This window comes from Eschscholzia californica, unplaced genomic scaffold (assembly GCF_041429995.1).
Source record: "Eschscholzia californica isolate CP2 unplaced genomic scaffold, dmEscCali1.0.p SCAF_1, whole genome shotgun sequence".
In the NCBI taxonomy this organism is placed as follows: domain Eukaryota; kingdom Viridiplantae; phylum Streptophyta; class Magnoliopsida; order Ranunculales; family Papaveraceae; genus Eschscholzia; species Eschscholzia californica.
Window position 1 is genome coordinate 13,430,081 of NW_028238198.1, and position 23,223 is coordinate 13,453,303.

Genomic DNA, 23,223 nt, shown 5'->3' on the forward strand with positions numbered 1-23,223 from the left:
GTGAAAAATTAATCCACATTGGTAGGTAATTTTTGTCGTATAATCATCATTTTACCATTAATTATTAAATATTAGAACTGACTCTAACTTTTAACCTACATAATATAGTAGGTAATCAAAATTTTAAATATCTCAAAATTTATTATAATCTTGTTGACAATTTGTAATGTTTGGGGTGATAATTTAATTAATGTGAAAGTTATAATCACACAAAAAGTTTATTCAAATAGTTGAATAAATGAAGTTTATTCAAATTAGTTGAATAAATGAAGTTTGAAATTGTTCACTAATTAACTTTAATCTAGAAGACTGGAACACGTTCCATAATTTCATGGTTGACCTTTTGGTAGTACTACATGTTTATGATAAATGGAGGATCAATAAGGGTATTAATAGATTTTGTTATGACAATAAGCAAACAACAAAAAGTCATATGGAAGCAAATAACGACACAAACATTAGAGTTATATGGTTCAGTTAGTGAGACCTATCCCTCGCGACAAAAAATGGGGCGATGACTTTATTGTGAAAGCAAAACATTACAGAGATTTATCAAGTGTTTTAGTATTTGTAGCTTAATTAAAATCCCAATTCAATAGTCTTTTACTCTCTCCCAAGACCGTAAATATGATACACCCTTACTGCCTTACATTAATAATACCATAAGTAGATGGGTTGTGGCAAACTTCTCTGAAACGGTGTCTCGGATCGCAAATCAGATTAGACATAGACTCATATTCAAGACATTTTGGAATTATATTAGGTAAAGGACATTCAAGTTACAAAGACCAAAGAGAATGAACTACTATATCTTTGTTTACCTTCAAAATTCAAATAGAAATGAAGTCTTCAACAAAAAAAAATTCAAAATGAAGTTTTGCCTAAGAGCAAAACTTCATTTTGAAGGGAGCGCGGATAGAATTATCTTCCACGAGCTAAGTGGAAGGCCCATAATCGGCCAACCTGATCATCCAGCCCAGTCGAATTCCAAGGTTTGACAAAGGGGTTAGGGTTTTTCAGAACTGAAAGTGAAAAAGAGAAGTAGGAGGAGAAGAAGAGAAATCGTCTGCTACTACACTCCGCCGGAATTCATAGTCGTCGCCGCCGTCTTCGTATCTTTCAGGTACACTATATGACGATTTATGTTTCATTTAAACCTAATAGATTTGTCTTATGATCAATTTTTCAGTTGAGATTTTCATAACCCATTTAAATTTTTCTTCTGATATAAACAGAGCTCGAATCTTTGCATATTTGCAGCCATGGCGACCACAAGAGTTCAGAGGATTATGACTCAGCCGATCGTATGTTTCTTCTTCATCATTTCTATATCTAGATTTAATCTATCTATACAATTTACTAACTACTTGTGTTTTTTGTGATGTTTTTGCTCCAGAATCTCATCTTTAGGTTTCTTCAGAGTGTAAGTTTTACAGAAGCTCACGTCTTGTTCTTACACAATAACCTAACTATTTCTTCCTAATCTAAGTGGTTCTTCATCTTTTTATGCAGAAAGCTCGTATTCAGATATGGCTTTTTGAGCAGAAAGATATGAGGATTGAGGGCCGTATTATTGTAAGTTTCTGCTCTCTTTCTCTCTCTATGCTGAATCTATCAATATATTTGAGTTTGTTGTATTTTCTAAAAACTTGTTTTAGGGTTTCTTGAAAGGTACTACTAGATTAAATTGATTTTCAGGTGTTAGTATGTCATTGATTTTCTAAGAATTATACTGTCGGTTCTCTCCTAATTGTCACAATGTGAGGAATCAACTTGCATCAGGCATTTGTTCTTTGCCTTAAAGTGATTTTTTCCGATCGTCTAACATGTCATTAGTCGCTACAAATGCTCAAGAGACTACTCCTTAGTCTTGTTAAGTTTTGTAAGTTGGAAAAGAAATGCACTTCAAATACGGATGCTTTCATCTACTTTGTTTTTCTTGAGCACTTGGTTACACAATAGGTCTCCTTACTCTTTTGCTTAAAGATTGTTACGATTCAAAGGGGGAAATATTTTTAGGTACTTTAGTAACAATTACGAGTTGTGTGAGTGTAGAACTAGGACATGGGTTCTTTTCTATGGGGCTAATATGAAACACTTGAGCTTAGAGGTATGCCTTCTAAAGTTTAATACCTATCTTGCATTTCAAAGATCGTTATAATTTCAGATTGTATGTATCAGACAACTTACAAACCAGTCAATGAGTAATGCCTTAACGGGTCAATCACTTATAATAATAGGTGGGGATGCCTGGCCGTCAGCCACCTAGGGGAACTTATAATCTCATCCGTTAGCAGCAATCATTATGAGTTATTGTTTATCTCTTCCTAGGGTAACCTCCATGGGTCTTTCATACTGGGAAAGTCACCACTTGAAAGGTAAACCGAATCTTAGGACAAAGATCACAGCTATGTAGTTGGTCTCGGCCGAGACGGCCGAGAAACTCGGGTCTCGTCTCGGTCTCGGCCCTCTCCCGAGACGAGACTCAGCCGAGACCCCGAGTTAGGGCTTGGCCGAGTTTCTCGGCCGAGACAACCCGAAACCGAGACGAGACCCGAGACCGAGACAGCAACTTCCAAATATTTAGACTTTTTTTTTTGGAAAACTCTTTGACCTAAATTAAGTACTACTATTTATTATATTCTCAAATCTTAACTACTTATTATATTCCCAATGTATCTAATATAAACAGCAATAATACTATATAGAATATTTAGGGTTTATGCCTTAGAGAGAAACTAATAAATTCTTTAGAAACTTTCAAAAGTTTAGTAGATTGGGATTTCCTTATACAGAAATTAAGTTATAATACATAGTGCAACTAGAATTAAGAACTAAGAAGAAGCAAAGAATACAAGAAGTCAAGAAGTTTCAAAGAAGAAGAAGGTGATTCTAGAGAGAAAGTTGAAAGTTTCTATATTTGCTGTCTCACCGAGAATCTCGGCCTGTCTCGGTCTCGTCTCTGTCTCGGCCTTCGGCCGGACCGAGACCGGGACCGAGACCAACTACATAGGATCACAGGTATCTCCATCGTTGATCGCATGTTGGGAAGATTACTATTTCATTGTTGTAAGCTAATAACTGAAATCACCCTGTAGGTGTCACCATATTAATTGTTATTCGTTCTCTTTAACCCTACAAGTTTGTGTGAAACAATTTGTTGCAGTACTGAACCTATATTTGAATTTGCTACTAGGCAATTAGAGTGTATAACGTGTTGCATTTGTATAAATGAATTTATGTTTGACCATCTCTCTATCTTTGGAATTCCAAAGGGGTTCGATGAGTACATGAATTTGGTTCTTGATGACGCTGAGGAAGTGAATGTCAAGAAGAACACAAGGAAGTCATTAGGTATGGAATGTCATGAGTCTTTTACCCTTCTCCTCAAGTTTTTCCATTATCTTTCATTTGTTTTCTCCACTTTATCCCTTCTTACTTGAGTCTCGCACTTTTCAGGGAAGATTCTTCTGAAAGGGGACAACATCACCCTAATGCAGAATACGTAAGTTAAATCTCTCTCTCTCTCTCTCTCTCTCTCTCTCTCTATGTATATATGGTAAATGGTGATCAAGAATTCAAGATGTTAATAGTTCTTTTTGATATTTTAGGGGCAAATGATGATCAAGATGGTGATATTATGGAACCTGTAGCTAAGCACATTGTGCATATTAGATCGTTTTGCAGTAGAAGAGTGAACCCATGTTTTCTGATTTCGGATGATCTTTCCTTGTTCGAGATACTTCATGTAAAATCATAAACTATTTCATTTGGCGTTGCCGGATATGGTATTAGTACTCCCTGAAATGGTTTGATTCCATGTTACTTGACATGTTAAAATTTGTTCATTCTGCAGATTTGTTCTGTTGTTTCTTCCATTAGATACTTTTGAAATATGATCTACTAGATTTCTAAAATAAGCTTATATTGTGTTTCTGCGTGAAGACCATGAACCAATAAAAGACATGTTAGATACTCTGGCATATTGGCGAGAGACGAATGATATATTTTGCTAGGATTCTGCAACGGTGTTCATTTGTGTTAGGCATGTTGAAGTGTATATATATTTTTTTAACTATTGATTAACTTCCAATTATATTGAAAACTCTTTTTTACGGAAAGGCAACATATGTGTACTCGGAACCTAGAGCGAAAACCAACTTGGTAATCACTTCAGTCAAGGGTTGTTGACATCTTAAATGTCTTAATATATGACTATTGTAGTGCTTGCAGAGCTTCGAACACAACTGAGGTACCAAATGATATACTAAGTGGAAATTCGATGTGAATCGAGATCCTTCAAGGTCAATTGATCAATCGAGAAGTTTGCATGATAGCAACATTAAGCCTTAAAAAATGTTGATATTAGATTGGTTTGAAAAGTAGAAAATTTTCTTCTTAAATTGGTTAGTGAAGTAGAAAGATTAAAGACAACTCAGTCCAAATATGAAGTAAATATGAGGACAACATTGATCATAGGGACCCTCACATCAAAACCTGTATGTTTTGTTTTATCAATAATTGATTTTCAACTGATTTTCTCTTGTGGTTTTTTAAGGGTAATAGAAATCATATGATAAGTTAGATTAGAAAGAACACAAACGTCACACCTCCACCCAATTCACCAACTAGGGCACTTTCTCTGTCTAGACTGTTAAGTGTGTTGACAAAAGATTCCAACATTATCTCACTAGCATCAAAGCACTTAAGGACCCACCATTTCTCTTTTTCTAACTTTTTTTAGATTAGATTTGGTTTTATTGATTAGACACTAACCTCTATAATAAACATCCCATCTTATATTTAGGAAGATATGATCTTCTTATTCTTTAAATAAATGTATGAAGTAGTTTTGGTTGTTTTCAAAACTCAAAGAGGGTTGGGTAAGAAAGAAAGCCAAAAATAATTGCCTTTTGGTTAAGATTAAAGAAAAAAAGGCATATAATATATCATATTTGTACTAATATATATTAGGATGTTATTCTAGTGGAAGAATAATGAATGAAGTGGATAAAGTGTGTTTTTGTGCTGATGTGAGCAAATAGAAAGGGACACTACCTTAGCCAATTAGATAGAGAAGGATCAAGGGATTAAGTTATTTGTAGAAACCATTATATTTTTTATCTAGAAAGTGTCGAAGAGGCTATCGGTTTATTAGAGTTTACCAATTCGTACTAAAAGAGATTAGACTCATGTTTCTAAGACACATGAGAGAAGAGCCCCCATCCCATTACCCCACTTGATAAGTTGGGGCAGGTCCTTTTCTGTAGTCCCAAACCCACTGTTGTTCCGATCTCTCGAAATGGTCCATCCAAAGACAAATAGAAATACATTGGATAGAAACCTTTCATCGAGTCAGATTTGTCAATCCTTTGACGGTGGAGAAACTCGCAAATTGAAGAGTCGCTTGAAGCAAATCGGAGTAGAAAGACCCAAAACACCTCCACAAGCGTTAACAGAAGAACAATCGACAAGGATGTGCTCTGGGAATTCGTCCCTTCCTTTGCATAAGAGGGATTTGTTTCCTGCAGCATATTATAGGAAGAGCTAACAGAGAAAGCTATATAGTCTAAAACTATTTTCACAAACTTTCAACTTGTTACTCTTTGGACTCATTGTAGATTGGAGTCGTTTTCGTGTTCTAAAAAATGTGTTCGTTATGAGATATGCAATGAATTCTTTCTTACTAATAATTATATGGAGTCGTCTTATATTGGTTTAACCAGAATTCTGATTTTTTTCACAATTCCGATTATCTTTTCAACGAAAAAACAAATATCTCCATTTACCTACCCAGGTCTCAACTCATTATTACCAAGTAGGGTTTAAGAAGAGAAATTTTGGCATTGTAATTTAGCTTTTAGGTGGACATCATTCATTTCTCCATGAGTGGAGGATGAGGAAAGAAAAGGAGGAGCAGGTAGTAAGAGATATTTATAAAAATTGGATTATTTCTTCTCCAAAAGTTGAAAGAGACCTAAAAATAAATAGAAAGATACCAGGTACCATTCTGTAAAGTTTGGTTAACCACTTCGAAGACAAGAGTTGATGCTGGTTATGCCTCCACTAATGATCGGTTTAGTTGCTAATTGCTCTCATTTACTAACACTTTAACTGACAAATGACAAAAAAAAAATATAAATTCGACTAAAAATCCACTTATTCTAATTTATGAACGCTTTAAGTTGACTTGTATTTAATCAGATAAAAGTAAATTCTATAGGCATAAATATATTTGATATGACTTGTATTTAACAGATAAAAGTAGATTCTATAGGCATAAATATATTTGATATATCCACATAGTAATCTTGTATCTTGCAACAAAAAGAAAAAGTAATAATCTTGGAGATTTAACGTCATATAATGATTTTATATTGGATGTTTATTTGAATCTTTGCAAGAGATACAATCTCTTGATGCTTTTTCTGAAAACAGTCCCTTCATCCTTCATCTTCATCTTCTTTATAACCACCTCAACAATTGGTCCATCCCCAACGTCTTTCTATCTGTTTATAGAAGAGGAAATCTTGTGCCATTTGCAACTCCTTTGTCACACGTAAAACAGAAAAATCATTTTTCGCGAAAGAAAAAAAACTATACCCGTAAGAGAGAAAGAGGAACCACAAAGGATTGCGGACAACAAACCGCTTCCTCTACCATTGGCTGTGAGAGAATATTAGGGCAAGAGAGAAAAGCAAAAAAAGATTCAGATCCTCAATAAACATCTTTCAAACAAAATGAAGTCAAACTACGATTGCAGTATATAGAGGAGTCTTTCGCAAACAACTTCTTGCGCAATTGGTAGTGCAGCTACTCGATATTCCGAGATCATATATTTTTTTCTTTTGAATTGGTAAGCGTGTGCCTCAAACCCTTGACCTCTAAGTTGGAAGACTTACCTCTTACCACTTGAGCCAAGGGTTGTTGGCCGAGGTCATATATTTTATTCATGATAAAGGTGAAATTCATCATTTATTGACTTGGACTAAGGATATAATGAAGTAAAAGTATGAATGGATTTCCATCCTCTTAAGATAGCCTTAAAGTGCCTTTATAGCGTATAGGACTCTTGATGTCTTTAATTTTGGTAGTTATACAGCTTATGTAATTCACATAATTATTCATTATGTATCTATGTCATATAGAATGGATTAACAGTTGAAGTCAATAAAAAAAAGTCATTTGTGCCTATAGCGCCAGAATGAAACGACTTCCAGAATGTGGAGGTGTATTGGGCATGGAAAGTGTTTTTTAATATTGATTACAAGAGTTATTACAAAGCATTGATACATCGTGGAAAGATAATACAAAGATTTATGAATTGAACAAACGCTATAACAACCTAAGTTTTAAGACATTCTGAGCCCAGGCTATATGTCAACCCTTGAATATTATCTTAAGATACCCAAGGCCCATCTATTCTACTCTGCCTTTACTTTACACTCAAATTCAACAAATCATAGATTTTTACTTTCACAAGATCGAATTTGGGACTTTCAAGTTGCGAAATTGATGTTCAACCACTACACTAAGAAGTCGTTGGAGTGAATGAGAAGTTGTGGAGTGAGAAGAATTTAAATAACCGAGACACTAATAGAAAAAACGCCTAAGATTTTACTTTCGTTAAAATCCACTTGGCGTCAAAATATGACCCTGCAAGTCTTCTCCCCTCACCAAATTCATACATCCTCTTTTCAACTAAAAGAACGGCTTTCTTCACTTGTATATCCAAAACGGTTTCAGTTTTGTCCGTTTCAATGACAAGAATACTTGAAACGGTTTCTTTTCTTGTTGTAATGGTCAAATGACAAAATTAAGTGCCCTCATCCGCTTTTTTGTTCCAAGTACACTCTAATTTTGTTGCCCAAATTGATTGGGTGTTGGGTTTATCAATTTGAACGACGATCTAATGCTCTTTAATAAAGAGCATCTCTGATCCAAAACTGAAAAAGATTTCTACTTATCTTATGTGTCAAAGTTCCAATTGAGATTTTCATTCTTAGGTGTCGGAAATAGAGATCTTCAATTTTTTGTCCCCAATACAAAACTCTAAACTTATCTTATTTACTTATGTGTCATAGTTATTTTTGTAAACAAATAATTAGTTATTTAGGAAATATTGATAAGGTGGACAATTAGAGATATCTCAAGAGGACACTCTATTTCTAGAGTGTCATCTTGAGATATCTCTATTTAACTATCTCCATATCATCTTAGAGATCCAAATAGAGTGTTGCATCAGAGAGAGTTTTAAACAAAAACTCTAAAAATCTTACGTGACACTAGTTTCTAAGATTGAGTGTTGCATTAGAGATGCTCTAAGTAGCTCCTTCTTTCAATAGAGAATCACATTTATTTTTAAATAATAAGTATAAAAACAGTGAGTCTAGTTGGCTAAATCACTTCAAATTTCAGCTTTTGACAATATGCACAAGTAATATGGAATACTCTCTCTTTACCAAATTAAGAGTCTCATATTGGGAGTCTAATTTATTTTCATTTTTTGTCTTCTTCCATGTTTACCCTTTATTTATTTGATAGCTTTTGTTGGAGTAATTCAAGGATTATAATTTTCATTCCACAAATACATGTAACCAATTATTGATAATTTAATTTCTCACTTGATAGCAATCAAATTCTTAGTATTGAGTCACTCAAATTTGGCCATTAAAAATTTAGAGTAGTTAGATTAATCCAAAAAATTGAAATTATTTTTTGGAAATAATCAAATTTCTTAATTAACTTAATTAATATCAAAGAAATGGTATATATGGAAAAGTAAGGAAATTTATATTACGATATATAAGGAATCGAACTCTTAATTTGGGGCATCTAAAAGAGGAATATTGGACTTTTAATTTGAGATAGAGGGAGTAATATTAATACCATCCCTCAACACCTCAACATCTCACCTCGCACGGGGCTAAAATCACAAAGTCCTGAACCATCTCCAAAACAATAGGTTTAACGTCAAAGAAACAAAAACAATAATACCTAGTTAAAGCGTCCACCATCAATTGACACAGTAGTTGGAAACTCACTCTTAAAATCTATTTAGACTTGAGATCAACTGTGAATGAAGGTAATTTACCTCAAGACTTATTTCATGTAATTGAGGCAATAAAAAAAATAAAGATGGGAATTATTGAAAGTATCTTGAATATAGGTCAATATCCAATCTGGTTTTCGACTCGCCAATCTGCTTTCGGGGACAAAATTTTGGATCCGTTTAGCAGGGTAGATCTCTGAATCAAAGTTAGTATGCAAAACATTGCTTATGTTAAGGCGGTCATCAATACCAAGGATATCTATGTAATTTCAAAAATTAAAAAGAGAGAAACGGTGAGGCGGTCGGATATCTTATTCATTCTCACGAATCATTTGTAACTTGTTATTCTTCTGATAGTCATCACGTCGTTGTTCGCCGTAGAGTAGGTCCAACAAATCGAACTACGTAAATCTCTTTGTGTTTTTTATTGTTTATTTTTCTATTGTTTTTCTTGGTTACTTGTTTTTCATCCCAATTGGAATGGATAGATTTAAAGTCAAAATGATTTCAATCTGACCCCTAATTTGTGACCAACAGTGTTTTGGCCCATGTAACTGTTCTTGTAGTTCGTTTTAGCCTTCAAATGTGTTTGCCAATATTTTTTACCCCAAATTGTAGCCAAAGTTACCCATGTTGTGTAATGACTTTCCATGTCAAAAAATTGCTAAACTAAAGCCATTAAGTTTTTTCCTTTAACAAAAAAAAAAAAAAGCCATTAAGTTTTGGTCTCTGTAAACTGTCTAAGAATTGTCTGCTTCACCAACTCTAAACCCTAAGGGATAGTAAAATTAAATGAGCGAGTAACATGAGATTCAACCATCAAGAAAAAGTCCTAATAAGGTTATATGAAGGAGAAAAGTACCCGGAGATCCATTATGAAATACAAATCAAATCATTTGAAGGTCTGCAAGCTATGTCGAGGGAATTTAGTTTTGGGTAACTCTATTTTGACCCCTTAAAGATGACTAACTCATCAGAATAACCCCGAAAAGATGACCATCTTCTATTTTGGTCCATTTTTCATTTTTTGTTAGTCAACATGTTTACTTCTTTACCCTTCATTTTAAAAAACATCCCCCTGAAATTTTCTTTATTTCTTCATCGGAAATGATGTCGATGACGATCCCATCACCTGATTTTTTTTCTTCTTCTTCTCCTACACTATCATATCTCTTCTTACTTAAGTCAAATTTAATTGACCAAAGTCTTTTTGCCCTAGAAAATATTCTGGATCTCATAAAGTCGTCGCATTTCAAGATGATGGGGTGACTGTTAAATAGAGATCTTAAGATGGCACTCTCATTTTCAAATTTCAACTTGAGATATCGGCATATCGTTAATTGTCCTAGTCTTCCCGTTTGAACTTTAACCAATAAAAATGATCTCTCCATAACTATTCAATGATTTACAAAAATAATCATACCAAATAAGTAAACAACCCAATTTTAGAGTTTCGCAATGAGATCTACACAAAAATTAAAATTAGAGGGTCTCTATTTCGCCCATTAGATATGAAAATCTTAATTTATACTTGACATATAACACTGATATAGGTTTTCTTTTGAGTTTTGCATGGGAGATACTCTAAAAAAGTACACAAAATTACTATTTTTTTTTCATATTTCTTCACTTATGCTTGCGTTCTTGACTCGCTATCTTCTACAATTTCATTTTCATTCATTAATGCAAGAAAAGGATCCATTAGAATTTAGAAACAATATCAAATCCAAAAGTAGTCTTAAGTGGTTGGACATTATTAAGAGACTTAGTTTGTTAATTATACCAATCAAACACTTTTTCTTAATCAAAATCATTAATGAACTAATGAAAGGAAAACTCATGTCTCTTCCATCTCCCCCTTCCTTGCTTTCACAATTTGACTTCATTCCTAAACGATTTTTGTTTTCAAGAGACCAAGAGTATTCATGACTTCTATGCTCAGTCTTTTGATTAACAAACAAAGACTTGCCACCTGACCACAACTCTATATCATGAAATATTAGAGTTAGGAACCACCTTCAACCCAACTAAAGTTGAAACAAGGTGATTCTAATGATTTATCCACTGATTTCTTGATCAGATCAAAAGGAGTTTGTGAGAAGAGGTTTGAGCTACTCAACCAACCCAATGTTAGTTTTCTTTGGATTGATCATTTAGATTACACAAGGCTTAGTATGTTACTACAAATTTTTCATAAAGATGTAGAAACAAATCTAACAACAAGTGACAAATCTTTCTTTATATATATTAGAAGATTGACATAAAACTTTTCATAGAAGTACTAAATTCTAGTTGGATATGTTTCTCCTGTTTTATGCTAGAAATGTACTTCCGTATGAATTTTGATACGAATGATACACATAAAACTGAGTCATCACATTATCCTATTCGGAGCACAAAGGAAGAAAACACTCAATTCTCTATAACAAATTACTCGAATAGAATCTGCTTAGCTCATAGTATTACTTAATTCCATAAGTGGGCTTTCACTATAGCTTTAGATATGAATCAATAGTGTCTTCTATGGATAAGTTTGTACACTTAAACCCTAAAATAAATAAATAAAAGTTTGAACATAATAACAAATCAAAAATACCCTCCCCCACTAGTACAAGCATTTCTCTTTGTTTAACTTGACCCCCCACTTTCATTACCAAATATTATTATAGCTATCACTAAATAAATGAATGTTATGATATTAATATTCACCACTTTCTCTCTCTATTTTCTCTCTCTTACTTGTTTTTACTCTCTCTCAAATCTTATCTTTACCTTCTTATAAATACCCATCAACTCATTTCCTATTTCCTCATCACAAACAAACACATTTCCTTTCCTTTCTTCTCTCTCTCTCTAAACCATAATATTCATTTTTCTCTCTCTCTACAACAGAACAAACATGAGAAATGGGGGAACATTCAATGTATCTGCAATAGCTGTAGCAGCAGGAGTGGCACCTTTACATCACTCTTCAGTACAACAATCTCCATGGAAATCACCAGTCCCCTACTTATTTGGTGGATTAGCAGCCATGCTAGGTCTAATAGCTTTTGCTCTCTTGATTCTTGCTTGTTCATATTGGAAATTTTCAGGTAGCTTAGAAAACAGAGGAGAAGGCAGTGATAACAGAGATCTTGAAAATGGAGATGATCAAAAATCAATTGAACCCATTAAAAGCAAACCCTATGTTTATGAAGAAAAAATTGTAGTGATCATGGCTGGTGATAAAAACCCAAGTTTCTTAGCTACTCCAATTTCAAGCAGAGTTTCTTCATTTGTTGATCAAAATAACAGAAAATCTATGAATTATAAAGAGGGTGATGAGAAATTAGAGGATAAAGTTGAAGAATTAAAAGCAGAGAGCAGTTCTAGTAATCTTCAAGAACAAAATGAAAATCAAAGTCAAAACAGAGAGGACTATCAAAGACAAGAACCCCAAGAGCAAAATGAGTGAATTGTTCTTTATCTTCATCTCTTCTTTATTTTTAGTTCCCTCATTTACCCTTGATCTTGTAGTGATGAAGAGATGAGACAGAGAGAGAAAGTTTTGGTTTTGGATGGTTAGTGATTTTAGAGAGAGAGAAACTTATTTAGGTGGATGAGTATGTAATGACAAGTTTTGGTTGTAGAAATGAAAATTCAAATTTCAATCTCTAATGACTAATGGTGGATATTAATTGTTTTTGGTTTTTATTTCTTTTTATGAGGGAAATGTTACTCTGGCCTGCCACTCTCTCGGGTGAATCCGGGCCACCTTATCGGGCCGCGATATAGTATCAAGGCTGATTTGTGGGTTAGATGCGAACCGATTAATAATAGAGGAGCTTAGAACTAAAAATTGCATTAAAATTAATACTAACAATTAAGAGCCTCTTTCATAAAAAAAAAAAACAATTAAGAGCCTCTTTCATAAAAAAAAAAAAAAAAAAACAATTAAGAGCCTAAAATGGCATTTATTTATTTCTTTTGGGCCATGTCTCAAGTTCAAGTTTACTTTCCAAATCTTTTTAGCACTCTTTATGTTCAAATGTAAAAGGTCATTGCAATCTGTTCTAGTGTTTAGGGCAAAATAGTGTCAATCTAGCACTATCCTAGAAGGTAAAATGTATATATGGGTCTCTCATTTGGATATATAAAAGCTTAATTTTGGGTTATAAGATTCAATATTTTAAGAAAAAACCCTTTGGAAAGTGTAATACATACCTTGGTTTAACCTAGAGAGATAGGAGAAAGAGAGTCATAAACGGAATATTCTCTTTCTTACAAGTCCATGTCCTTATCTACACCCTTCAATTTTTACTCTATTAGGTGAACATAGTCTTATACTTGTACAAATACATAATTAAGCTAAATAAGTAATTTTTGAAGTGTATTGATTAATTGATAATTAACAATTTGACCATTATTTCAGTATTTTTACTGCTCTAAAAAACCTTGATAAACTGATATAAGTCGTTGAGATAGATTAAGAAATGGCATGCTCCTCTACTTATGTAACTTAACACAAGACAAAATAATTTCTTTTTCCTACCTGATAAGATAGTAAGTTAACTTGTCAACATGTTTTGGTTGGAGTGATTACCAAATTGTTTTCCACCCATTAAGTCAAGGATTCGAGGCACAGAGTCATACATCTTAAAGTATACTGACATTTAAAAAAAAAAAAATTTAACTTTCCTTCAGATGGCTCACTGATTATTTCATATCACTAACTTCGATTGTTAGTACAAAAAAAAACATTCACTTGTTAATATGTCATTATACGAAACGGATGGAGTTCGAGGAAAACCTCAACTTGAAAATCAAGTTTATCTTGATGACAGAAACACACAAGTGTATCAAATGTTTTTCTTTTTAAACAAAACAAGTGTATCAATGTTGATGAATGGAATCCCCTAAAAAGAAAGAAAAACGGTTTCAAGTGAAAGTGGATTATAACAAAAACGGCTAGTGGAATGGGAAGAGTTGGTTTTGAAATTATAATAAATAGTCCAACAAACTTAAATTGTAACGGACGATGTAAATGAGATGCGGCAACATAAAACCGCTGGCCAGCGCTTTGGAGAAAACTAAATAGTTTTCGGGGTGTGAAATTTTAAAGGGAATATGCAAAATTTTGAAAAGTTTCCGGGGAAACATATTTTATGGGGAATATGGTTCAAAATAGAAAACTCTCCCCCTCACCTCCCTCCACCTCATCTTCTCTCTCTCTTCTCCGATAGGTCGCCGGCCGGAAAATTTTCCGGCCAGCGAACTTAATCAGAGAAGACAGAGTGAGGTGGAGAGAGAGAGAGAGAGGGAGGTTAGGTGGAGAGAGGGGTGAGATGGAGAGAGATAGAGAGAGAGGTGAGGTGGAGAGAGAGAGAGATGAGGTGGAGAGAGATGAGGTGGAGAGAGATGAGGTGGAGAGAGATGAGGTGGAGAGAGAGGTGAGGTGGAAATAATTATGTTTTTAATATTTTATTTAGAAATTAGGTTGGGTATTTACGTCATTTACATAAAAATAGGGGGCCATATTTGAATTTACGAAAAAAAAAAAAAAAAAAAAAAAAAAAAGGGCCAAAAAGGAAGCTGGTCACAAAATAGGGGTCATATAGGAATTAACTCTTAAAACTATATGCGTTCTCTTCAACTCCACGTTTGATGAACATTATACGAAGTATAGTAAAGTTGTGTTAACACTATTGATTAGACATCTATATGAAACCCTAATAAAGAGAAGAATGTCCAGACTTATCGATGGCTAGATAGCTAGCCTTCCTTGTTATAGAGAATCATATTCTAGCCTTCCTCTAAACTTCCTCTAAATGAAAAGTTTAGAGGAAGCATTACAAAACCGTACTTTTTATATTTTTCTACTCAATATGGTTCTCTTTCATTTTCTTATCTTACCTTATTTGTGTAAATATATATACTATGGAGTTCATAATTACAAAATTCTCTTGTCTTCTAATAAATAAAAGTGGTGATGGATGACTCATTCTCAACAAGGATATATGAAAAAGAATGGTTGGAAACGATTTTGATTTTATTAATAAAGGGGAGAACGCGGCGAAGAGAAAACGCTTTCTATAATTCTAAGGAAATATTCGAGATTGATCTTGACATTTATAAGGCATAGGTCTAGCTAATAAGCACAAAAGGCCTATTTTGCGGATAGTGTTGTTTGTATCACTTTAACAACTTTAAAGTATGTCAATGTATAATGGAAATGCAAAATGGGTAGCTTCCGAAAAAAGATAATGGAAATACTTACATAGAATTAATAAGAACTTTCACCTAAGAAGCTTCACCCAAGGGTCCTAGTTTTCTTTCGAATAAAAACAATATCATTGCAAGTTAATTTAAGCGAAAATCCTTTTAGGTTTATGCGTGCAACAACAAATTGATATTGAACATATTTTAACTTTAGATGTATGTATGGCTATTTTGAAAACAACCGTAATAATCATTCTTACCACATAACGTTTACTTTCATCTTACATTTGTGACCTCGTTTACAAGTTGAGCTTTGGGCTTGGACGACATGATATTCCAAAATAAAAGCAAACAAAAAAAAGTTAGGATTAAAATTATAAATTAACCTAAACTTTAAGAGGATGGGATTTTTCTTTTTCTCCTTTCTTGTAGATGCTTCCTATTTCCCTCATCCCTTTGCAACCTAATTTATGATTCATCATAATTTTTGTTTCAACTAAATCCCTCGTTATATAATAACATAATAATAGAATTATTGTTGTACTAGAACGTACTTAACTCTTATTGAGTCGACCAGTGTAAACAAAGTGTAAGACTAAACAGATTAATGTATGGATGTGGTGGAAGTGGATTTCTCCATTGAAATACTTGTACTGTTGATCTCTTTATCAAACAGTTCCCCCATATCACATTGTGGAGAGCACACTAGACAAATGGGAAACTCAAAGCCCCAAATGAACAATGTCGACATTGATGTATAAAGAAGATAACTCCAGCAGTCTAGTCCAGCATATATACCATGAGACGCGGCGTCTTATAGTTTGAAGATAGATTGGTGAATAATGTCGACATTTATGATTATTAATACGACAAAAGTGAGGTACGTAAATTAGAAATTAATAGAAAGAGACCATGAGAGGCGTCACCGTACCATTTGTATGCAATAAGATTCTAGACCTTAACTTTCATTTATGGCTAATAGACAACAAATTTTATTGGGGGTTTGGGTGAAGGGTCCAAAAGGAGGCCCTTAATAGGATTCCCATCCTAGGTAGGCAAAAAATAAAAAGCAGGTCCAAAGTGTCAGGTTGGGAAAAAAAATGACGATTGGAAAACAAAGTATTTACGGTTCATGCCATCGAAAATTACAAAATTGCCATTGAAATTTCTCGGAAAACGATTTTTTTTTCTGAAAAAGAATCTGACAACCCGTCCATCAGAATCTGACAACCCGTCCATCAGAATCTGTACTGTTCAGAAATTTACGGAACTGCCACCGAAAATTTCCGGGAAGCGAAATTTTTTTCGGGAAATTATTTTATTTACTGAAAAAAAATTTCTGTACTAGACACCTTTGCTGGGGGGATTTGAAATTTCGTTTGAAAATTTCAAAAAAAAGATTTTGTGACCGGGAAATTATTTTATTTACTGGAAATTTGGGCGGGAATTTGAAATTTCGTTCAAAACAATTTGAAATTTTAGACGGAAAATTGAAATTTCAAAAAAATTTGAAAATTGAAATTTTTTGTGTACGGGAAATTATTTTAATTACCGGGAAGAGATGGTTTGCTGGGCGGGAATTTGAAATTTCGTTTGAAAATTTGAATTTTTCGTGTACCAGTAAATTATTTTATTTACCAGTCAGTTTTTTTTCAGGAAAACGTCAGCATGTCTCGTCCAAGGACAAGAGGGGGATAAAAATAAAAAAACTGACATTTGGACCAGCAAATAATTTTTGGGCAAGAGTGAATTTTTTTTGGATTTACCCCCCAGATTTTGGACCTTTGACTCAAAAATCCAATCTTATTTGTAATAAAAATTTATTTAGAGGATTGTCCAGTAGACTTTCAAGCTTATCTGAAGTAAAAACCTTTGACTCAAAAATCCAATCTTATCTGAAGTAAAAACGCCGTCTGTGGGAATCGAACCCACGACCACACGGTTAAAAGCCGTGCGCTCTACCAGCTGAGCTAAGACGGCAATTATAAATTATTGCTCTGTTATGCTTTTATTATTAGATACACGAATCCCCAAGTAGTCCAACTTCTTTGTAAATGTCCAGTAGACTTTCAAGCTTTAAGTTGTCTAGAAAGTGGAAGTTTTTCCATTTGTTAGAGGTACAACAACTATCCATGGACCTAAGTGAAACTAAGGTCTCCACATACACATTTACCCCGAGAGCGAACTCTTTTATTTTTTAGAGGTAAGCTTCAAAATGCGTTTATTCTAGAGCAAACTCCTATTGAGCCCCCTAATTTGCCCCTAATATTTTTGTTTGTCCTCCTTTTATCTAAATACAATCATATTTTTTTCTCTTTCTCACTTTCATCTTGAACTTTGTCTGTCTCTCTCCCCTCTAGTTCATCGTATTACAAACGGAAAGAAAAAAGAAAGAGGATCATGAGCGAATGGACAAGCCTTTCACAGGCTTCAGTGTTTCACCCAAAACATCATTGCCATTAAGCCGGAAAGGAACCAAAAGAAGCAAAGGGGAGGAGAGCAGCATGGAAGAAAGAAGAAAAAAACAGTCTAGAAAACATCTCTTTGAGAAAATTTGTGTGTACACCTCTTACATGAGGGAGCAGCCCCATGTTTGAACCCATGGCTAACCCGCTCTCGACCGCATTATGTGAGAGAGTTGTACGTAGAGAAGAGGAGTCACCCGTCCCCACAACCACCCTCTACATACAACTTTGGCTCTTTTAGGTCCCCATGCCATTCCTCTGAGCTCAAACTATGTAGACACCCGAGGACTCCCATTTTTCTTTCTTGGATCCCCGAGGAAAGGAGCACGTAGAGAAGCGTGGTAAATCAATGTGACATCATTAAATAGTATATATTAGGTAGTTCTAATAATTATAGAGGAGATTTTGTAAGAATAATCAACTTCACATCTGCCATGAAATCTCAAAAAGAAAAATTCAAGCCCAATAATAATATAAATAAATAATATTATGAAAAAGTCGAAATCCTGCTTAAAATCAAAGAAACTAGTGAAAAAGAACTATAACAACATGAAACACCACCACTACAAAATTTATGTTACGTATTAGCTCCAAATTTCTTCATTTGGTCATAGTTTTAGATTGCTAAAACTTAAACCCGGAATGAATGGCAACGACACCACCTACAAGGTTTTCGTAATCAACCTTCTGAAACCCTGCATCTGCTATCATTTTTGCAAATATTTCCTGCTCAAACAAAATTGAGTGCAAAAGTAACACATCAGAGATCCAATTCCTTACACGTAGGGTCTGAAATCCACATATAGATTAGTCTAGCTAGTTGGGTTCAAGAGTTCAGCCTGCCTTGGACAGAAAGTGGCCCGTAAACATTATATTATACATAAAATAAATACTTGTGTCTGTGTATGTAAATGTCTGTGTATATGTATATCTGTAGTACCAACCCGGAATTCCATATATATAGCGGGAAGAGAAAATAATCAAACTTGATTCGGGCTCGGCTACCACTGAGACCGAGCCGACTCGCAAGCCCAAGTACACATGTAACATTGGACGTCAAATTCAGTTGCATCCATGTGTAACTGAGTACTCGTATCAATGAATTGGCTCTCCACCTTTACATTTGCACCCAAAGTCGGCGATTTTATATGACAATTTGCAGTTCTTAATGTGTGAATCTTAGAAGAGAAGTCATTTATGTGATATTTATTGGAAATATGCTCTCGGACGTTTATGACAATACCCTTAGTAGAATGTCGAGCAAAAGAGAACGGATTCTACCTGTCGTGGAAACTTCCGCACGCTCTCAACTAAATACTGATAAGACTCCCGATCACCTGCAACTAATTCTCCTACAGCCGGAATGACTGAAAATGAGTAATAATCGTACCTATACAAGAAGAAAAGATAAGATTGGTTTATATGATAATAAACAACAATTAAAGTTGCACAACTCAATCAAAGCCACTCTGTCTGTTCTGATTTCTTCATGCAATTAACAAAGAAGTCTCAATAATCCTTGGGAAAAACAGAGATGGATGCTCATATTATGAGATATCCACTTTCATATATTGATAATACTCACAAATCTTTAAAGACGGGGACATCGACATGACTCAGCTCAAGACATAAGAATCTCCCTCCAGGTTTCAGCACTCTGAAATGAACAAGCAATATTTACCACCATCACAGTGAGAAAAGAGGAGTAATGTCAGGGACTTGAAGAGTAGAAAAAGAGAAGATACCTCTTACAAAATAAAGTGAAAATTTCACATTATTAACCAAATTGAGCAATTTAATACTGATTGAAGTGTGACTATCAGGAAATATCAATATAAACCTTATGTCAGAATGGAGTGAAATCAGGAAATATCAATATAAACCCTTTAAGCTTACCTATAAGCTTCAGCAAGAGTCTTTTCTATGTGTGTAACATTCCTAATGCCAAATGCAATTGTATAACCATCCATTTTACCATCTTCAAATCTCAAGGCTTCTGCATCTCCCTCTTCCCATATAAGTGTGCGATTTTCTCCAAGTCCTGTACATATCAGCACCATGATTTCATCTTTAACCCAACCAAGGTATTAAATTTTGAATATTTTCAGACGAATTGGATGAAATTTCTCGGTTTCCACATATTGTGATTGGAAGCAAGGCACTCTTGCAAGATTTAACCCGAGAATGGTTGAAAACACGAAATTTAATGTCCAGATTAAACTAAGAAAGAGAATGGGATATTAGAGGGGAAGAAGTATATTTGGGTTAAATGTGAGCAAAACTGCATGTCTGCAAATAACGCCATGTTTTACCTCTTTCGGTAGCACGCTTTTTACCAACATCTAACATCTTTGGGTTGATGTCGCATACATAAATCTGAGTTTCATCATCAAAGTCGCTGTTTAGAGAACCTTGCATTGTTCTACGACTAATGCTATTAATAGAATCATAAATCCTGAAAGCGACATCTCCTGCAGTATTGCGAGACAAAGAACGAAGAAAATTAAATTCAAGATTTAAGAGATAAATTAACGCATTCACAGAACAAATGAAACTAGAAAATATGACTAAATGCTGGTTCAAGATTATTATGATGGACTTCGATCTGAGCCATGCAGTTTTGGGTTTTTATATCTTCATAAATTGAACCATGAACATCAAGGTAAATTTTGGCCGCACAGTTTTTGTTTTCGCTTTTTCTCAAGCCTAATACGGAACTTATCTACCACAGAAACTTGTCTCGTTCAACGTAAAACCAATAATATATCTCTTCGAATTAAGCGAACCTGTACCACCAGCCACATCAAGATGCTTCATTCCAGGAAACGGATTAAGTTTGGAAACCAACCTGAAAATGTAAGTTGAGAAAAGAACATCAAGAGGTGCAAGTAGAGTGTGAGTACATAAAAAAATTTGGGCACATCCGTGAAAATCTGACCTATCTTTCCATAATCTATGCAATCCACCACTCATGACATCGTTCATGACGTCATAGCTTGATGCAACACTACTAAATACATTGCCAACCAGTTTGCTTTTTTCTTCTTCTTGTACTTCTTTAAATCCTGCATATATGTAACTCGAGTTGATTTCTCCAGCTTGATTAGGTATTTTACTCCAACAGAAGAGAAAGCATAATTATATAAGTAAACTATTTTCCAGTGAACATTGACATGTTTTTTCACAAGTTCTGCAAGTACAAACGAGTATTAACTGAAGTAATGCATAAACCAAGAAAGCAACTATCCAAAACTGAACCATAGAGATCAGACTAAGGTGGTGTTTGCTTTTTCAATAATCTAAAATCTGAATATAACATATGTAGTTTTTAGCTGGTTTCCATGCTTTTATCCTGCTAATGGAGTTAGATCTTAAACAAGTCCTTGTATACAACGCATGTGTTTTTAGCTACAAAATTAGCCTCAATTTGAGAAAAAAAAAAACTAATTTTAAGATCTGATTTTAGCTATAAATAAGATCAGAAATTACGCATAAATAAAACTCATATTCAGATCTTTAACAAGACAAAACAATCTAAGACTGGATAAGTTTACATCAACAATCCTCTCTGCCACTCATTTGAATTTTCTAAATCATTTGAGAAAACGCAAAGTTCTTGAATGTTAACTACATGAAGGTAAGGTAAAGTGAGCAGAATATTCCATAAACCAAGGCGAAACCTTGAGAGAACGAATTACTAGATCATTCATTCCCCAGTAACCAGACTCCCTGAAGTAAGTGCCGTCAAATGTTCCACGGAGGAAAAGTTTCAGCAGATACACCCCCAGAGTCAAAATCTAAGGGTTCCCCCCCAGGGCCCCATCATAATATCTACATTACATTTTGGAAAATCCTAAGAATGGAAGAGTATTGCCCAAGTTAAACTGTCTCCAATTCCCTTCGGTCATCAGCGCTCACAAATTCGAAAGTCTAAAACAGCCATTGTTGTTATATTTCTAGATTGTTACTCAAAATAGACTTCATGAACAAAACTCAAAATAATCTTATCATGTATATTAACTAATATTAATTGGATCTCAATTGTGTCTCCTTAGGTAGGAACAAGGACAACAAGATTAGCAATTCATCACAAAAAGGATATCATATGAAACATAGAGAGAAAGATAGAAAGATCATAGATAGAGACAAAAGCCTACCAAAGCTGGTGGCATGAGAATGAAGAAGAGAAGCTCGAGTCAGCAAGCATGAAAGCTTCGTCCCCAAGTTCCTAGAGTGTAATCTCAACGCCATACCTGTCAAAAAGGCAAAAGGAGTACAAAGAGAATAAATAGGTAATCGACATATTTAGTAAATAACTTCCTGTAACAAGGTGTGTTCAGTTCATGACAATTATTATGAGTTTTAGCTACAATTTAACCTAACAACAATCCGAAAAAGCACAGCCTCTCACTCCCTCCCTCTTTCTAACATCTAGGTTATGTGAAAATAGCAATTATTTACCATGATTGATGGAAGACACATGAAGATGAAATATCATGGGAGTTCTAAAAAGAGAAAGGGTTTTCCCCGCTGAAAGCTTTGCGATAAAAACCTTCAATTGAAGTTCTTTTTCTGAAAAATTTAAGTTTTTGTGAAGGTTCAATTCTACACTGAACTACAAATGTCGTCGGATATAAACTAATCAGCTAAACCTTCATTTCTTTCTCTCTCTCAAAGATTTACATGTTCTTATTCACTTCAATTGAAGAAATTTTGAGTCATTTAAGGGATTGTACAATCAATTATGCTGAAATTTCTTACGAAATGTAATAACAAAACTGATAAGACATTGAGATTTTCTTCATATATCAGAGTAATTCAGTTTTGTACTGAAATTTTAGTTCTACCAGATCTGAAAAGGTTTGATTTTGAGAAATTGAGGGGTATTCCAGATGGTAAATCAACTAAGGATTGTAACAACAGATTAAGCGATGCGAGATTGTGATTCGGAAGAATAAAAATTATTAGGGTTTCGAAGAAATCTAACCTGAAAGTATCCAATTTCGAACACTAATTCCTGAACTCCGGCGACCTGATTAATAGAGGAGACCGTGAATAAAAGGATTTTTAAAAGAATATATGATCGATGAAATTAGGGGGGTATTGGTGGTGAAGGAGTGAAAGGGGGGAGAAGTTGTAGCAAGGAGGTTTAATGCCTATTTTGTAAAAAAAAAAAAAAAGGTCGCGGCTTTGGGGAATAAAGAAAATTCTCCGGGGAATAAATTCTCGAGGGAATCCAGATTTTTTTTTAAGTTCTCTGGGGAATAAATTTTTTATAGGGAATACAAAATAAATTTTTTTGAAAGTTCTCCTCCATCTCATCACCTCTCTCTGCCACCTAACCTTCTCGCCACCTCATCATCATCTTCTCCGACGAAGGTCGCCGCCCGGCCAATTTTCCGGCCGGCGACCTTCAAACATAAAAAAAAAATATATATCTTTTTCCTCTCTCCTCTTTCTCTCTCTAATTTTTTTTTTCTCACAATCACTCTTCTCTCTCTCTCTAGA

The 23,223-nt window shown here is 34.3% G+C and overlaps 2 protein-coding genes and 1 non-coding gene across 5 annotated transcripts; 1 reads left to right on the forward strand and 2 right to left on the reverse strand.

Moving 5' to 3' along the window:
- Window positions 1-902: 902 nt before the first annotated feature.
- Window positions 903-3,917, forward strand: LOC147564285 (uncharacterized). Of its 3 annotated transcripts, none has more exons than XM_086644971.1 (7): window positions 903-1,123; window positions 1,236-1,304; window positions 1,397-1,423; window positions 1,513-1,575; window positions 3,276-3,354; window positions 3,460-3,505; window positions 3,612-3,917. In XM_086644971.1, the coding sequence occupies exons 2-7, from the start codon at window positions 1,263-1,265 to the stop codon at window positions 3,619-3,621; spliced, it is 267 nt and encodes an 88-aa protein (XP_086501097.1). In that variant the 5' UTR covers window positions 903-1,123; window positions 1,236-1,262; the 3' UTR covers window positions 3,622-3,917. The 3 variants fall into 3 exon arrangements, with proteins under 3 accessions (XP_086501097.1, XP_086501098.1, XP_086501099.1); XM_086644972.1 differs by having other exon boundaries at window positions 980-1,123; window positions 1,261-1,304; XM_086644973.1 differs by lacking the exon at window positions 3,612-3,917 and having other exon boundaries at window positions 1,010-1,123; window positions 3,460-3,509.
- Window positions 3,918-17,157: 13,240 nt separating this feature from the next.
- On the reverse strand, window positions 17,158-17,230 carry TRNAK-UUU (transfer RNA lysine (anticodon UUU)). The gene has a single exon. It is a non-coding gene; the product is annotated as a tRNA-Lys (tRNA).
- A 927-nt stretch (window positions 17,231-18,157) lies between these two features.
- On the reverse strand, window positions 18,158-22,895 carry LOC147564287 (S-adenosyl-L-methionine-dependent methyltransferases superfamily protein). The gene is made up of 9 exons (XM_086644974.1): window positions 22,703-22,895; window positions 21,873-21,968; window positions 20,654-20,780; window positions 20,502-20,563; window positions 20,028-20,186; window positions 19,612-19,756; window positions 19,301-19,372; window positions 18,997-19,105; window positions 18,158-18,441 (listed from the first exon to the last, which is right to left on the reverse strand). The coding sequence occupies exons 2-9, from the start codon at window positions 21,964-21,966 to the stop codon at window positions 18,340-18,342; spliced, it is 870 nt and encodes a 289-aa protein (XP_086501100.1). The 5' UTR covers window positions 21,967-21,968; window positions 22,703-22,895; the 3' UTR covers window positions 18,158-18,339.
- Between the last annotated feature and the right edge of the window lie 328 nt (window positions 22,896-23,223).

Bases quoted from the DNA above. Each gene is read 5' to 3' on its own strand.
- LOC147564285 (XM_086644971.1), top strand. From the start codon at position 1,263: ATGGCGACCACAAGAGTTCAGAGGATTATGACTCAGCCGATC. The intron at 1,305-1,396 runs GTATGTTTCTTC...TTTTTGCTCCAG, and splicing joins GGATTATGACTCAGCCGATC to AATCTCATCTTTAGGTTTCT. The intron at 1,576-3,275 runs GTAAGTTTCTGC...GGAATTCCAAAG, and splicing joins GGATTGAGGGCCGTATTATT to GGGTTCGATGAGTACATGAA.
- LOC147564287 (XM_086644974.1), bottom strand. From the start codon at position 21,966: ATGGCGTTGAGATTACACTCTAGGAACTTGGGGACGAAGCTTTCATGC. The intron at 20,781-21,872 runs GTAGGCTTTTGT...ACATATATGCAG, and splicing joins TTCTCATGCCACCAGCTTTG to GATTTAAAGAAGTACAAGAA. The intron at 20,187-20,501 runs GTTCGCTTAATT...GCAATACTGCAG, and splicing joins TGATGTGGCTGGTGGTACAG to GAGATGTCGCTTTCAGGATT.